Genomic DNA, 15,345 nt, shown 5'->3' on the forward strand with positions numbered 1-15,345 from the left:
GAGGGCCATCAGCAGAAAATGAAAATAAATAAGTAAACAGCCAAAGGACGTAACTTAGAATGGGAGATGGATCGGTTTGTGAAAGCGAAGAGAAAAGCCATAGATGAAGTCGCACAGACCCAGGCAGGTGCTGGTCATTTAAAAGCTAAATGCAGAAACTATGACGAGGCATATCTTGCTCTCGGCTTCACTCACCGTGTCTATACCAGACGCTACAGTTGTCGCGTCGCACCACAGCAGCTCTACACTGGACGTGACAAAGCGACCGTTGCAAATCATTTGAACTTTGTGTCAGTACGTCATAAATAGAACAAGGCATCAGTTTAATGTTCCGCTGCATCCAGTGTAGACAGCGTCACTGATTATAATGGGTTCTACTGTATTTTGCCGCTCGCGTCCGGTGTAGACATGGTGTTTAATGTCGTTGGTGAGGAGGAAAGCCTGTGTGTCCTATGCCTTAGCAGACAGCAAGAAACCCACAAAAAATGTATAAATAACAGAGAGAATAATAATAATAAGTTATTCTCTCTATGCTATTTTTCAGTGTTTCAAGTGATGCAGATGTTTTTTTCCCTGTAGGTTTTTTTAATTAAAAAAACATTAATTTTTCATAATGTTTTGTGAAATTATTTGGTAGTCTGAGGGGGACGCAACCAAAAAAGTTTGAGAGCCACTGGTCTAAAGTTAACAGACAGTGTTTAAAAAGTGCAGTGCACATGTTTAAATATGTTTATTACAGTGACTGTGAATTACCTAAAGTAGTGTGGTAAAGCAGCAGATTTGTTTTTATATTTCTGTAATCTACTTTAGTTTGTGTGATTTGTTACTGACTTTCATATTAATGTTTACACCAGGCTTATTTGTCAGTGCTTTATGTTGTCATAATTATTACATGCTTACAAGGTTTGAATTTCAACAAATCAGTCAATATACTGTGATTGTAGTTGTTAAATAAAAATGTCATTCATATCAATTCATGCATCACCTAATTTCATCGTAACATATAGGCCTGGCCTACGGAAAAGAACATTTATGTTTAATCTGTCTAATAGTGTGTTGGTCATACTATACAATGATTTATAGCTTGTCTTTGTTGAATAATACAGAACATAAAGAGCTTTAAAAAAAAAAATTGCATATTAAATCGCAATTGCAATATTGGTAAAAAAATATCGCAATTAGATTTTTTTCCAAAATCGTTCAGCCCTATCACTGATAATACTGCCTGTCACACACCTAAAATTCGAATGCAACGTTTTTGCATTCGAATGTGGATTTTTATTTTAAATTCGGCGAATATTCGAAATTCAACATTTTTTGTTGAAACATTGAAATTCAAACATTGATGCATTTCTTCAGGATTTTTTTGATGAATAGGAGTTTCAAAAGAACAGCATTTATTTGAAAGAAATCTTTTGCAACATTGTAAATTTGTGTATTTACTGTCACTTTTGATCCTGCATCCTAGCTGAATAAAATATTTTATTTAATTTATTAAAAAAGATCATACTGAATCCAAACTTTTGATTAGTTGTGTATGTCAATAATTTATTATTATTATTATTAATAATAATAATAACAATAATGCATGTAATTAATTATTTCATACAAATGTTAAATTATTATTATTATTATTATTATTATTTAAAATGTTTATTTGTCATGCTATTTGTCTTTCACCTCATGGTCCTGGTGCACAGGCTCTGTTGGCCTGGGCCATAATCCATCCTTGTACCCAACATGCTCTGCCTAAGCCTGTGGTCTCCCCTATTTGACACCATCGCTTTAAAGAAGATTGTACTCACAGTACACTTGAACTTTGATGGAAAGCTAAGTATGGTCGTAGCAAATAAGAGGATTGCAGTGTTCTGGGCTTGCAAGCCCTAGTGTGGCTCAGCTGATATGGAGTTAAAAAGATCTTGTTGCGTGACCTTAGGTTTCAGCTTTGGTTAAGGAAGTTTAGCACGGGCACAGCCCGGCCCTGACCCCTGTCATGAGGGAGTTCTGATAATCAAAGAATTTAAGAGTTTTCCTTCCTACGGGCCTCAACCAAACACCTTCTCGTGTCTGCATAACTGGTTGGAATTGTCTCTGATCCAGGGCTGGTGGCAGTAATGCTGCTTCCTGCACTCCTGTAATCTCTTAAATCCTGACTGCCCTTTTTTTAAGCTTTCAGTAACAGAGAAGTACGACCCTTTCAGCCCGCTGCAAAACAGCCCTCACATTCTTGGCTGGATTTGACCAACAGGGGGCAATGTTTGTACGACCCCAGGTTGGGTTAAGGTCAGGCTGAATGTCTCACTTTCTCCGTCGACGCATACACACTCATACACTCAAAACACCAAACCACACACGTACGGTCAAACGATCGTGTACTCTTCCAGATATGCTGCTTATATTATTGTGTTTGCACATTCCAGCTCTGCATGTGAACATAGTGCATCCTGTTTCAGTCAGCCCCATCCGTGTCCCCAGTTCACACTCCTGATGGTTTTCAGGAAAGGACAAGAACTGACCGTTTGTGTGTGTGAAAGTGGCCCTGCAATCAAGTTCACAGCCAAAAACTCTGGTAATGACTCCAAAGCCACAGTCCCATCAGTCACACTCTCTTGCTCGGCCTCTCCCACCTGACCACAAACCATCTTTGACACTCAGAGGGACTTTCTGTATCGATCGTAAACAGTTTGGCCAAGTTGATATGGGACAGTGCGGTTGACCGACTTCATTTGAACCCAAGGGGATTCATAAATGTGACCTTTTGACCTACATTTTTGTCTCTGTCTATCTTCTGTAGGGCAATGCTATAGAGCACGCCACGCTACCGGTGAGTATGGTTGCAGTGTGGTCTAACTTCAGGCATAACCTTGGCCATTTCTTGTCACAGTACTTCCGCATGCTGCCTGGTATTCATCTGACCCACTCATAGATTTTTTTAATGCATTTTTAATACTTGTTATGGAACACAAATGAGGTGACAGTAATGCTGCTTTGTCCCTTAGGTTTCTAGAATTTGTTTGTAGACCTTTACTGTAAAATTCAGCTAATGCTCTGATTTTTTGTGTGCCCTGCACCAGTAATGTTACTTTGCATAGGCTTATATGCAGAGTAAACAAGCCTCTTAAAATTTGACAATGGATGTTTGCTTAAAACCTTGCACTGACAACATAAAGCATCATATGATGGTGATTTACTGTGGAAAGTATGTTAAGGCCTGTATTAAACACACAAGGCCCACTCATGTATGCTTAAGAATATAGAACAACAGGTAACAGTCAGGATTTGAGTTTGTGGCTGTACACTGTGGTTTGAGGGGGGAAAAAAATCTCATGAAGTCGACTCCTTTCCTGAAGTTTATTGGAAAAACTGTATTTTTCTTGATGGAACTGAATGATTGGCAGGGCACTTAGGGTTGTGGAGCCTTTTTTGTGCCATAACACGCTGTTTCTATGTGGTGGTCTGTTCATGGACTGACATGCTTCAGCAGACATTTCGTGAGTGTTTCTGCTGTCTGATCCATAAAACCTTTTGTGTGCAATCTCAACATGCAGTGTGTTTTTGTTGCATTAACTTGTCATTACTGAGCTGATGCTGGCAAGATGCTCTGAAAATGTGGCAGCTTATATGGGGAGCTTTATATTATAGTGTCTTACGCAGACACAAAATAGACGTCCTCTGTCTGCTAGCAGAGTGTTTTCAGCTTTGGGATTCTGATTGAATTTGGAAGTGGTTTGTTTCAAAATCTTGATTGTTACTTATTAAATGTATGAGGTGGATCATGTGAGCTCCCCTATCTGCTCTCCCATTTGTAGTTGGTGTTTTTGTAACACTGTACATTTGCCTGAAGTTGAACTCTGCTCAGCTTCATTGCATCACCAATGGTTGTCATTTCTGGTGTTGCCTAAGTCATCCACTTTTAATGTCAACAACTTACACTGGGGTCCAAATATTTGATTTTTTAAAGACATAAATACTTTTCTGAGCAAGTTAAACGCATTAAAGTGGCCAAAATGAAAAATTTTATTTTAATTTTTTTATCAAATAAATGCTGTTCTTTTGAACTCTCTATTCATCCAAGAATACAAAAAAAAACACGGTTTCCACAAAGCAGGACAACTGTTTTTAAAATTGATAATTATAATACATGTTTTTTAAAGCAGCAAATCAGATGCAGTTATTTTAAAACAACAATATGTAAGTTATTTTAAATTGTAGTATTTCACTATTACTGTATTAATGTAATGATCAAATAAACGCAGCCTTGGTGAGAATAAGATACTTTTTTTCTTTCAAAAGCATACAAAAATCTTACCGATCCCAAACTTTTGAACAGTAGAATATGATTGCTTTGTTGCTGTAAATCACTTTCATTAGTTATTTATCCATCCAAGTTTGATTCTGAATTTATTTTTATTTAAAACATTGCAAAAACAATTAAGCAGCCATTCCGCTTCACAAAATCTCATGTCTTTATACTGAATAAAACATTCATCCATATCAAATAAAGTGTTTGTTTTTTTATTTTAGTGTTCCCATCTAGCATTTTGAATGCAGTATCCCAAAAATACTTGAATGAAAAGCTAGTGTGACTAAGTGATTTTATTCAGGCAGGTAATTTTCAAAAGTCTTTCAGAGAGTGGGAGCCACAACTGCATTGGCTCTTTTGATCACACACAGTATCATCCATTTTTCTGGTTGAAAATTTCATCTGGCTTTTGTTAAAACCTTTAAAACAGCTCTTTTATTCATTTCCAAAGCAAGGTGTCAAAATGTGTGTTGGATTTCTGATTTGCTTCTTGGCCTACTGTACTGTAGCTGTGGAAACCCAGAGGTAACAGAGAGGCCTTCAATATCAATATCATCAAACACCTTGTAAGAGGAACACTTTGTCATTATTTACTTAAAATCTGATTTGAGCTCCAAACTCATTGGCTGCCGTCTCCGTTTTCCCTTTGTGTTTGTGAAATGCTGGAATGGTACAGCATGGTGTCGGGAAGTTCAACATATTATCACCCTTCCTCCGACCAGAGCGTAATCAATGCAGACAGGCATCGGTTATCCTCAAGCGATAGTCTCTGCTTCTCATTAGGATGTCGTGAGTGTATATATGCTGTTTTTACAAACAGGGATCGGTGTGTGTTGCATAAATAAGTGGGAGCATTTGAAATATGAGCGCATTGAGAGAACCTCTGCGCTCTCTGCTGAGTTTTTTCAGGGCTCGCATGTGGTGTGTGTTGGGGTTGTTTGTAGAAGTGTTGTGACGTTTCAAACATACTATTATTAAGAAATGTATCATTGGCCCACTGTCCAGAACCTTTTGTTCTAGTATTCCTCCTCCTCTTGATCCCTATTTCTGGCTTTATTACTGGTTCTCTTTCTGTTTCACTGTACTGTGTGTTCTGTTTATTTTGACAGCCAATTGCTGTTGAGTAGTTTTTAATGAGGGCTTTGATGAGCCTTTGTTCAATTAAGGGGCTGGAGAGGAGGAGGGCAAGCGGCCTCTAACTGTTCACTCATTTCACCCTTTTCTACTTTCTTCCTTTTTTTGAATTTCGCTCCCTCTTTTGAGCCCCTGAGCTAATTGTTAACATCCCCCTGCCCTGAACTGTAAAACAAATGTGCTACTGTGAGAGGGGTGTGCCATACGAAGCAGAACTGTTTAAATCAGACCCTAAACACACATACTGTATGTTTGAACGAAGGCTCCTGTGTTTAAGTGTTGACAGTAGCTAATCTGTTCAGATTTAAACATGGCTGGTTGAAGCCGGTAAATGGATGCATCTGAGATTAATCACTAGTTGATTCGCCTGTGATGTCCGAAATGCTATCTAGGTTCTTTACCAAGTTTTCAGTTCATTTCAAACTTCTTCACATTCTGATACAGTGTGATACATGCACTGCTCTTCAAGAGTTTAGACACATCTAGTTTTCCACATTTTGAAATACTGTAGTCATTACAACTAATTTATTTTAGACTCTTTAAAGGCAGCCAACTTATTGTGGAACATAACTTGTGTTTTTTGTATAGTAGTTTTTCCTTCAATATATAGTTCAGTTTATCTATAAAAAAGCAGAAATAATGAACAAAAACAAATTTATTCAAAAACAGATAAATTAATTGATTTGAAATAAATAATTAACTTACATTTTATATTGTAATATTTTTAAACTGGATAGTGAAGAGAAAATGACTAAGTGGTCATGGACACACTTGGTCTCTCCTGCATTTTTGGTCACAATCCATATGGATTGTCGTTGTTTTTCCACCCTTCTGAATTTACATTTCTGTTTTAGCGTTGTGCTGTGGCATACTCCGTTTCTCACTTCCTCCCTTTTACTCATTCTTGTATTATTTTTGAATGATATTATGTTATGACTTGCTTCGGATATAAAATTAATTAGAAATGTAAATGAATCAATCTCAGTTACTCTCATGTCATTTTCTTTGCTTCTGTCCAGTAAGAATTGAGGGCTTGAAACTTTTTAGTTTCTTCATTAATTGAACAGCAGAAAATATGAATGCACATATAAATTACAGATCAATGCAAGGAAATAGAATATCTATTCACCCCCTCCAAGATGTGCAATCATCAGTTATGACTCTATTTGTTGCAAAAAATCAAAGCTTACCACACTGAGTTTACAAACGCCTCCAATCAGACCAAATGACTCATGAGTGATTAGAATGTCACCAGCAGGAGACAGGTATCCGTGTGTCTTCATTCCACCATGAGGACCAGAAACAACAAACCCCGTACTACTTTTTGCCTCTGTGATTTATTACGGCTATTACACATACACAGACGGTAGGCCGGAAAACAAGTGTGTTTATTTTTTAATCACTGCAGTGCATAGCATGCACTCTAATCATCTATAATCGCCTAGTTAGTTAGTGCTTCAGCCTGATTAGTGGCTGGCTGAATACTACTGCAATGTGTGTACATATGTGTAGCTGTGCTGACCATTCTGTGGTATTTGTTAAGCCATGTTATGCACCGGTCATGTTGAACACACTAAACAGTTTTCTACTCATTATATCTGTGTCATCTGTAGATTAACACAGGCTGTAGGTTTATCAGAAGCTGCTGGAGATGGATTAGAGCAATTACACATGGGACCTGACCCCACACAGGACACAATCACACTCCTCCATCCTCTTTTTGGAGTGAGAGAGGAAGGGAGAGCTTTTCCTTTCGACCCCATCTGACCTCCATTCAGGTCTTTGTCGGTCAGGTGTGTGTGTGTACTGTATACTTTATACGACTGTGTACAAAGAAGCTTTTGGCTAAGTGAAGTCGTGGCTTAATGGTTAGAGAGTCGGATTCGTAACCCAAAGGTTGCGGGTTCGAGTCTCGTACCGGCAGGGATTGTAGGTGGGGGAAGTGAATATACAGCGCTCTCTCCCACCTTCAGTACCACGACTGAGGTGCCCTTGAGCAAGGCACCGACCCACTGCTCCCCGGGCGCCGCAGCAAAAATGGCTGCCCACTGCTCCGGGTGTGTGTTCACGGTGTGTGTGTGCACTTTGGATGGGATAAATGCAGAGCACTAATTCCGAGTATGAGTCACCATTCTTGGCCACATGTCACATGTCACGTCACTTTAAAAAAACAGCCATATGGCCAACTGATGCGGAAATGCCGATCCTCCCCAGTTCTCACCCTCTGATTCTGTAAGGACAACCTTATGTCGTGGCTGTGCTGCACATGTGCTCGCAATGTGAAGTGACCCTGAAAAGTATTTGTAAACATTTTTAAAACTGTATGAGGTTCATTGCATTAGATATCTTTATATATAGCCAAGTGGAATTAATTTTAAAGAGGGTGCAAGTGCAAAACATGTCCGTAGTTAATGTGGTGAAAATCTTTGGAGTAGTTGGATAGATTTGGCTCAGAAAAGTAAAGTTAGTTGAGAATTGGTCTCACACATCATTTGTGTTTCTGATGCCAACTGGTTTGATATTTTGTTTTCAAATGCAGTGACATATATTTAGTGTGACTAGAAAACTAGTTTTTAAGCTTTTATTTGTACTTCATTTTAGTTTATTTTATGACTTTATTTGAATTTTTATTATCTTATATTAAAATATATATTTATTATATTATGCTTTAATTTTAATTTTTTTATTTTATTACCTTATTTGTGTTTATTTTATTTAATTTTTTTTAACCTGAGCATTGGTTAGTTAGTTAATGCTAGTGGCTTCCATTTAAGAAATGATTACAGTGGAATTTCCAAGGCAGATGGAGAGAGACAAAGGAAGAGGAGGAAAGGATGAGATAACTTCAGAGCAAAGAGGGCATTGTCTTGATTTCTGTTTTTCCTTCCATTCTCTACCCATCTCACATGGATAAAAAAAGACCTGCCCCTCTCTCTCTTACGGATTTGCTGTGCATTCATCACTCCTTTCACTAGATTTATTGCCCAAGTGTTTCCAGTGTGCAGGAAGTCCTCTTGTATAATGGTGTTTTGTTTTTATTTTTTGACCCCATCAGATAAAAATCCCACATAGACTCTTGGCCCACCAGTCTGCTATTTTCTTTCAGGTTTAGTGTCATATTAATAGCTTTGGATCTCCCCTGAAGTATTAGCCTGATTGTCAGGAAGGTGCTGGACGGCAGACAAGGGCATATTTGAGGTTTTCGGCTTGGAGCTTAAATTTGTATGTGTATCTGCATGTGTGGTGGTGAATGTGTGTTGATGTTTAAACAGCACTGCGGTTCTCCTGGCTTAAATGTCCACCAGAGTGCTGCTAAGCTCCACTTTTTATGTTTGTGTTATTGCATGTATTCATGGTCTTGTTTGGTTGTAAATACAATATGAATAGTGTCTCGTGTGTGTGTGTGTGTGTGTTCATGGAGACTATATAAGAGACCAGAATGCAGCAGATTCTGCCAATCGATTGAAAGAAAGGTATCACATGAGTTTCAGTTTGACAGGGATAAAAATGAGGGGAAAACATGCAAACTTAATTCAAATGAATGTCCATAGTTTTACCACCTGCTGTAAAGGGTTGTGCTGTATGTGAAAGATATCCCATATGTGAACCTCACATATCTTTGTTTTCTCCCTTCCCTTTCCTTCTTTCTCTGTAGGGGAAGGTTGCTCAGACGGCATGTATGTCAGCTTGTAAACACCTTTCAACCTCCCTACTGCAGCTGCTATTGGAGGCTGATGTCAGGCAAGTGTCTATGGGAGCCCTGCAGCAGTTCAACGTGGATGTCAAAGAGTGCGAGAGTAAGTTTGACCTGGAGCAAAAGCTGAATGACCATTCATAAGCCTCCTTAAACCTGATTGCATGATTGTGCTTTATTCTGTTGTGGCCCAATTAAAAAATTCCTAATTTGTACTGGAGACTAATTACGCCACAATGCTGTCTGCTGTAACCAGCTTTTCATTTGACACCACTTTCATAGAGATTGAGGTGAAAGTTAGAGGAAAAAGGTGAGAAGAGTATGCACTTTTGGCTAGTGCTTGAGATTTTTCGCTTGGATCCAGTGTTGCCAGGTCCGTGGTTTTCCTGTGGAATTGGGCTACTTTAACACTGTTGCCGTGGGTTGTTTTTCATGTCCACGGGTTGAAGTGACCCCAATAACGTGATATTTAGCCCCTGGAATGTGAATTTTACCAGGGGAACCCCGGCAAAAAAAACGAGTAATTTAAACCCTCCCCCCGGAACACGATTTGTACCAGTGGAACCCCCCCCCCCCCGAAACACGATTGGGCTATTATTTGGCTAGGTTTGTGTAGCAGTTGTGTGGGTTTTGTTGTGAAAACCTGGCAGTCCTGCTTGGATCATCTCTCCTTACAGTTTTGCATGTGACCACAGCTAAAACTGCCTTTGAGTGCCTAACCCCGGCTGGATAATGGATTTACCATGATCCTCTGCCAGCGCAGAGGTCACTGGCAGAGAGAGAATGACCCCCATCATAAAACGGTCATGTCAGTCACACCGTATGCCACCTTTTTTGGTGTGGTTTCCTTTGGTTTACCAAGCAGCCTGATAAGTACCATGTCAGTGATTGCTTTCATCTTTAGAGACCATGTCCTGTTGATTTGGATGTCCCCCCATGTATTTACATGCCTCAAACCACCAAACTGACCTTTAATCAAAATGGCACTCAAGTAAAAAGAAAGGCCCCTCCCTCCATACTCACATACACAGTCTTGGTGAAACACAGGTCACTGTGTTTATGGTTTCAAGGTTGGGTTTTAGGAAATAATACAGAACTAAAATAGTGTAACCACTTGAATGCATAGACTATATGTCTATGGTTAAATCTATCAACAGTTTGGATGTGTCTTTGCTGTGGGGAGGGAGGGGGATATGAAGACCCAATGAAGTCAAGAAACGATAAGGATCTTTGTATAAAGCTTGATCATAAGCTGGCCCAAAAAATGTGCAATATGCTTGATCATAAGCAGGCCCAAATATTGTTAAATATGGGTAAACCATGAAGTGCAGGTATTCTGATTGCTGCATTTTGAATGTATTGAAGTCTGGAAACTGTTTTAGAAGAAAGAAGGGCATAACAGTCTACATGTGTAGCGTTGGTGTGGACAAGCATCTTGATGGTAGCAATGTCCGGAATTTTTTTTTGCAAAAGTTGTATCTTTAGGGGTGCAACAGTTGGGACAGTACCCTTTAAGGGACAACTTTGTACCCCTAAAAGGTGCACATTAATTATGAACCTTTTGGGGGTGAATAAGTACAAAGATGTCCCTTTGAGGGTACTGCCCAAGTGACAAGCTGTTGTACCCCTAAAGGAGTCTAACAAGAATATATAGAGTGTGTGATTCAACAAGCATTACTTCAGTCTTAGTAGGGTTTAATTGAACTATTGTTAATGATTTTGTTAGTTATACCCAGTGCATCAACTAAGGAAATATTACTTTACTCACTTTATTGTGAAGTGTTACCGCAATTCATAATCTCTTTGTTTAAGATTGGGTACATATAAATGGACTATCAGTGATATACTGGAATGCTTTCTAATCACTTTCTTTTCTTACGTGAACCATGCTGCTTTTGTTGCAGGTCTCTCTCCTGTAAAAAGGCGAGCGGGGTAGTTCGCAAAATCGACACAGTCTCTGACCGAGACGTGGCAACAAAAGCGCAAGGGTAAGCAGTCGCTGGCTCAGCGTTTGCGGGGGTCAGAAATAAAGATGGCAGGCGTGTAATTTGCGTGAGAGGCAAGAAAGGCACGCAGCATCACGAGGTGAAAGGGATTTCTCCTGGCCCCGGCTTGTTTTGTCCCCGCGTGTCAAATGTTCCGTTTTTCAGAATGGCGAAGCCGCTTGTTTACGGGTTCCCGTCCAAAGGCACAGAAAGGTCCAATGGCCCTCAGAAACCTCTACAACTCATGCACTCCCCACACACCCCCAAGCCCATTGGCTTTTCACAAGTTTTGTCGGCCCCTTCGCTCAGTACCATGCCACTGGTCTGGGAGAGCGGCCTCATGGGAAACGGTGTCAGGTTTTGGGTTACGGGTTAAAGGCAGCCCCCTCGTCCCCACACATCCCCTCTCTCTGGCTTGTCAGATCAACGTTGGGGGAGAATTAATGAGAGTTTGATGATGATTTTTTTCGAATGGGCCGCACAAAGCCGGTGGCAGACCAAGAGACATGACTCTGCCCTGAACCACCCAACTAACCCTCCACCCCCTCTGCCAGTACCCTCAAAACCTTCAAAGCCCCCTTCCATTTTACCTCCCCCGCCCCCATTGAACCTCCCCCTGTCCTCCCCTTGTCCCGGCTGTCATCCGTCTGCCAATCTCCCGCTCCATGGCGAATTCCCTGCTCTCTTTATCCCTCTCTCTTTCCCACAGGGTTTGCCAGGGCCGGCCCGGTGCCTGGCTTCCAGGGGGACACTCTGCTGCTCGCCTTCATCGACTTGAGACAAGTAGGTCTTTGTTTTTTTCCACTCCTTTTTCTTTTCTTTCATTCTTCTTTCCCCTTTCTTCTGTTTTCCCCTGTTTACCCCTTAACATCCCCCCCTTCTTTCTCTTATTTTCCCTTCTACCGCCAAACCCAACCCCCTAAACCTTCACGCTAGCCTTAGTTTTGTTTCAAGGTTTCTTTCCTCAATGTGTGAGCCTGTATGTGTGTTTGTATTCATATCTGTGGTCCCAAGGCCTGGCCTGATATTCACCTTGGTGGTTTTGTATTTACCATTGTGGTGCGGAGGTGGCCTCAAGACCTCCTCCTGTTCGGTTTAAGGTATGAATTTTTTTTAGATGGTTCTTCATGGGTCATCTTATCCCATTTGCACCTCTGCACTCTTGAACACTGCAGAGCTGGAGCCTTTATAGGAAACGTTGGCCTGTGCTCTGGCTTGAAAAACACTAACTGAAACACACTGAGAAGACATCAAGGTGATGTTGCAACCAGAAAGGCAACAGCCCAAGTCATTATTCTCTTATCCCATTATTTATGTTTAGAGGACATTTTGATAGCACTTTACTAGCACAGAATAGATTTTGTTGCTGCAGTTCATTTGACCATTTAATCTGTTGTAGCCTAACTCCAGATCATGAATGTTGTGGGCATATGTAAGCGTCTCACAATTCTATTCTGCCTCAGATATCCTTTTCCCAGAAACGATCATTATCTTTGTCCTGAAACGATTATTGATTGGATTTATTGGATTTTAAAGGAAAAATACAGCAACTTGACATTTTGTAAGGAGTTATGACCAGATCTCATAGGTTTGGATCAACCATGCTCTGATTTAGAGACAATTGCAGTAACTACAAAACCCACACTTAAAACCATCTTTTTTTGTTTGTTTGTTTGGATTACTGCTTGTTGCCTTTGTTAGGGCAGTATTGTCATCATAAAATATTAGAAACTTTATCCCATTGATTTTATTTTAATGAACGAGTTTCAAACAAAATCTTAGAATATTCTTTATACTGAACAGTTGTTCTTTTGCAACATTGTGGCTTTCATGTACAGTCCTGCTGCTCACGTCTTGCATACTCCAAAAAACAGCTAAGGGATCGAGTTAGTGTTTGTGCATCTCACTGAATTTATCTAAATCAGTTCTTAAATTTTGTGAATCAATTCAGAATTGTTAAAGAAACTATTGCAATACATTGATATATCAGTTTTGTTCGCCAGTTCTAGAAAAGCAGTGATGCACATGTGGGAGATGCAAGTTCGATTACGATCCCACTTCTCTCACTGTTTGTTTAATATTTTCTACTTTCTCAACTGTCTGCCCAAATAAAATAGGCAACAACCTAAAAAATATAAAATAATTATATCTGGTTGTGAATCAGTTCTATCAAACATAACTACAGTTTTTTTGGGGGGACACGTCAAATGAAAGTTTGAAAAAAGGCTGTTAAGAAGAATGCAGCATGTGTTCGTGAATTCCGAGATCTAGAGAGAATGGTAAACAATAATAGCGGGGTTATAAGGGTCCATATTTGGGACCCCCTCCCTCGTTGCCGAAGTGGCCAACCTGGGCGGGTGTCAGAGACTGAGAGGGGATGACGGATGGGCTGGATGCTCAGGGAGTACTGGATGAATGAGCTGACAGACAGTGACGGATAGCTCTTTCTTCCACTAAAACAATTCTGTTTTGTCCCTCCTGCCATCATGATGCAGTGCTACTTGTTTTCCATTTAGTTTTTTTTTTTTTTTTAAACCTGACTCCACCATGAAGGCGCTTGTGTAGTTTTGCTTTGTTTTTTTTAAAGAGGAGAAAAGAGGATGCTGAAGAAAAGAATGAACAAAATAGCCATTTTGCTTTTTTTAATGTCATGTTTTGCTTTTGAGCTGTCATGATGCATGACTTTCTACAAAGATATCTTTCTTTATTAATACTGTTATTGTTATTATAATTTAAATAGCATCCAATGGAAGTTGGTAGAGGTGCAGTCTTCTCTCAAGAGGTGGCTTTTTCAAGGGGTTGTTCTGGTGATCAGAGACGTCAGAACCGTTCTGTCCCCCTGCATGCCTGGCCCTGAATACGCCCGATAAATCAACCTGAAGGGCCTGTTTGTGTCCCAGTCTCCCAGGTCCTGGGATGGGGCCGCGGGTCAATCCTTATGGAGATAGACAACGAAAAGGTCCGGAAGCTCTGGGAGGGGATTTGGTGAGAGGCTGGAACCTGGATTCACTCTCCTATCTGAAAAGACAAGAGTACAAAAAGAAAAGAAGAACGTCCAGACTCCGCTTCAAAGTGCTTTAGATGGTGAAGAGTAAAAGGATGGATGGAGGTCTGACGTGATGAACGACTTAATTCGTGAGCCATGTTCACACAACAGGGGGATACTGCTATTTGGAGTGCTAAATGCGTTTGAGTTTGGTTATCAAGTAGAGTTGATTCTTCAACCGAAATGCCTACCTGAAATTTTCAGATGTCATGGCTGAGATTTGAAAGAGTGGGTTCATCTGTCATAGGTAAATGAACATATGTGTAGTATAAGCACATGAAGAATGCCTGGCTACCTTCATACATATTATTATACAAATGTATGTAGGGGTATTTTGTAGTCAGGAAGCAAGATAACACTTCAGTTTAATGTTGAGGAGCACAGGAAAAAGTATGACATAAGAACTGGACTTGAGATACATGAAATCAGCAGGAGTTGCTTGAAGCACTATAGAATATAAATGACATCCTTAAAGACATAATTGAGTGTCATTCCCAAACCATGTAATTTCAAAATATGAAGAATGTGGAGGTCAAAGTTTATTTTAGCAAGATATGAAGAGTGATTTTACAAGAAAAAAACAACAGTTAATAAATAGACTGTGAGGAATCAGAAGTAGGTATTTTAAACGGCACGCTGCAGTTCTATATTTAGGAGTCTTATATTGGTAGATTATAGTAGGAAAGGTTTGTGGCGATGGGAACCCTTGGCTGGCCTTGGTGTGGGAGGCCTGCTGGCCTCTGTGGTAAGGCTGGCCCCCCAGCAGTGCACGTTCTCGGGGCTGCCGCATGCCTCAACTCTGGCTCTGGATCTTCTGCCTTCCCAAATTCCTCTCAGCTCCAAGGGATGGGGGTGGAAAGAACCAGCAGCCAGGCCTCGGTTGATGTGGAGGCCCTCGTGGACTCACATTAGTGTTATTTGGTATGAAGTGGTGATTTAAATAGAATTTTGTAAGATTTTGATAGATCTATCTATTTTGTATCATTCTGTTGTTCTGTCTATCTATCTATCGCATTCCATCTGTATAACCTTCTAGCTTAAAGGATTTTTAAATTAGTTATATGAATTTAGATTAATTCTAAATGTGCTGTCTTACATTCAAATTCAAATTGCAATTCTGCATTCATATTCATTATGAATTCTCTAACTGAATTTGAATTTTTAAAGGCATTCTCATGTCAGT

At 40.0% G+C, this 15,345-nt stretch overlaps 1 protein-coding gene across 3 annotated transcripts in view; it reads left to right on the forward strand.

Moving 5' to 3' along the window:
• Positions 1-15,345, forward strand: part of LOC107588190 (exocyst complex component 6B-like) — a 101,302-nt gene that overhangs the window by 65,412 nt on the left and 20,545 nt on the right. For 2 of the 3 annotated variants that reach the window (XM_016276215.1, XM_016276216.1), the window contains exons 19-20: positions 9,093-9,234; positions 11,826-11,899. In XM_016276215.1, the coding sequence (XP_016131701.1) occupies positions 9,093-9,234; positions 11,826-11,899 (216 nt within the window). The remainder of the gene's footprint in view (positions 1-9,092; positions 9,235-11,825; positions 11,900-15,345) is intronic. The other variant, XR_001609556.1, reaches the window with a different exon arrangement.

The sequence above is a fragment of the Sinocyclocheilus grahami genome, unplaced genomic scaffold, assembly GCF_001515645.1.
Source record: "Sinocyclocheilus grahami isolate Dianchi unplaced genomic scaffold, SAMN03320097.WGS_v1.1 scaffold99.1, whole genome shotgun sequence".
In the NCBI taxonomy this organism is placed as follows: domain Eukaryota; kingdom Metazoa; phylum Chordata; class Actinopteri; order Cypriniformes; family Cyprinidae; genus Sinocyclocheilus; species Sinocyclocheilus grahami.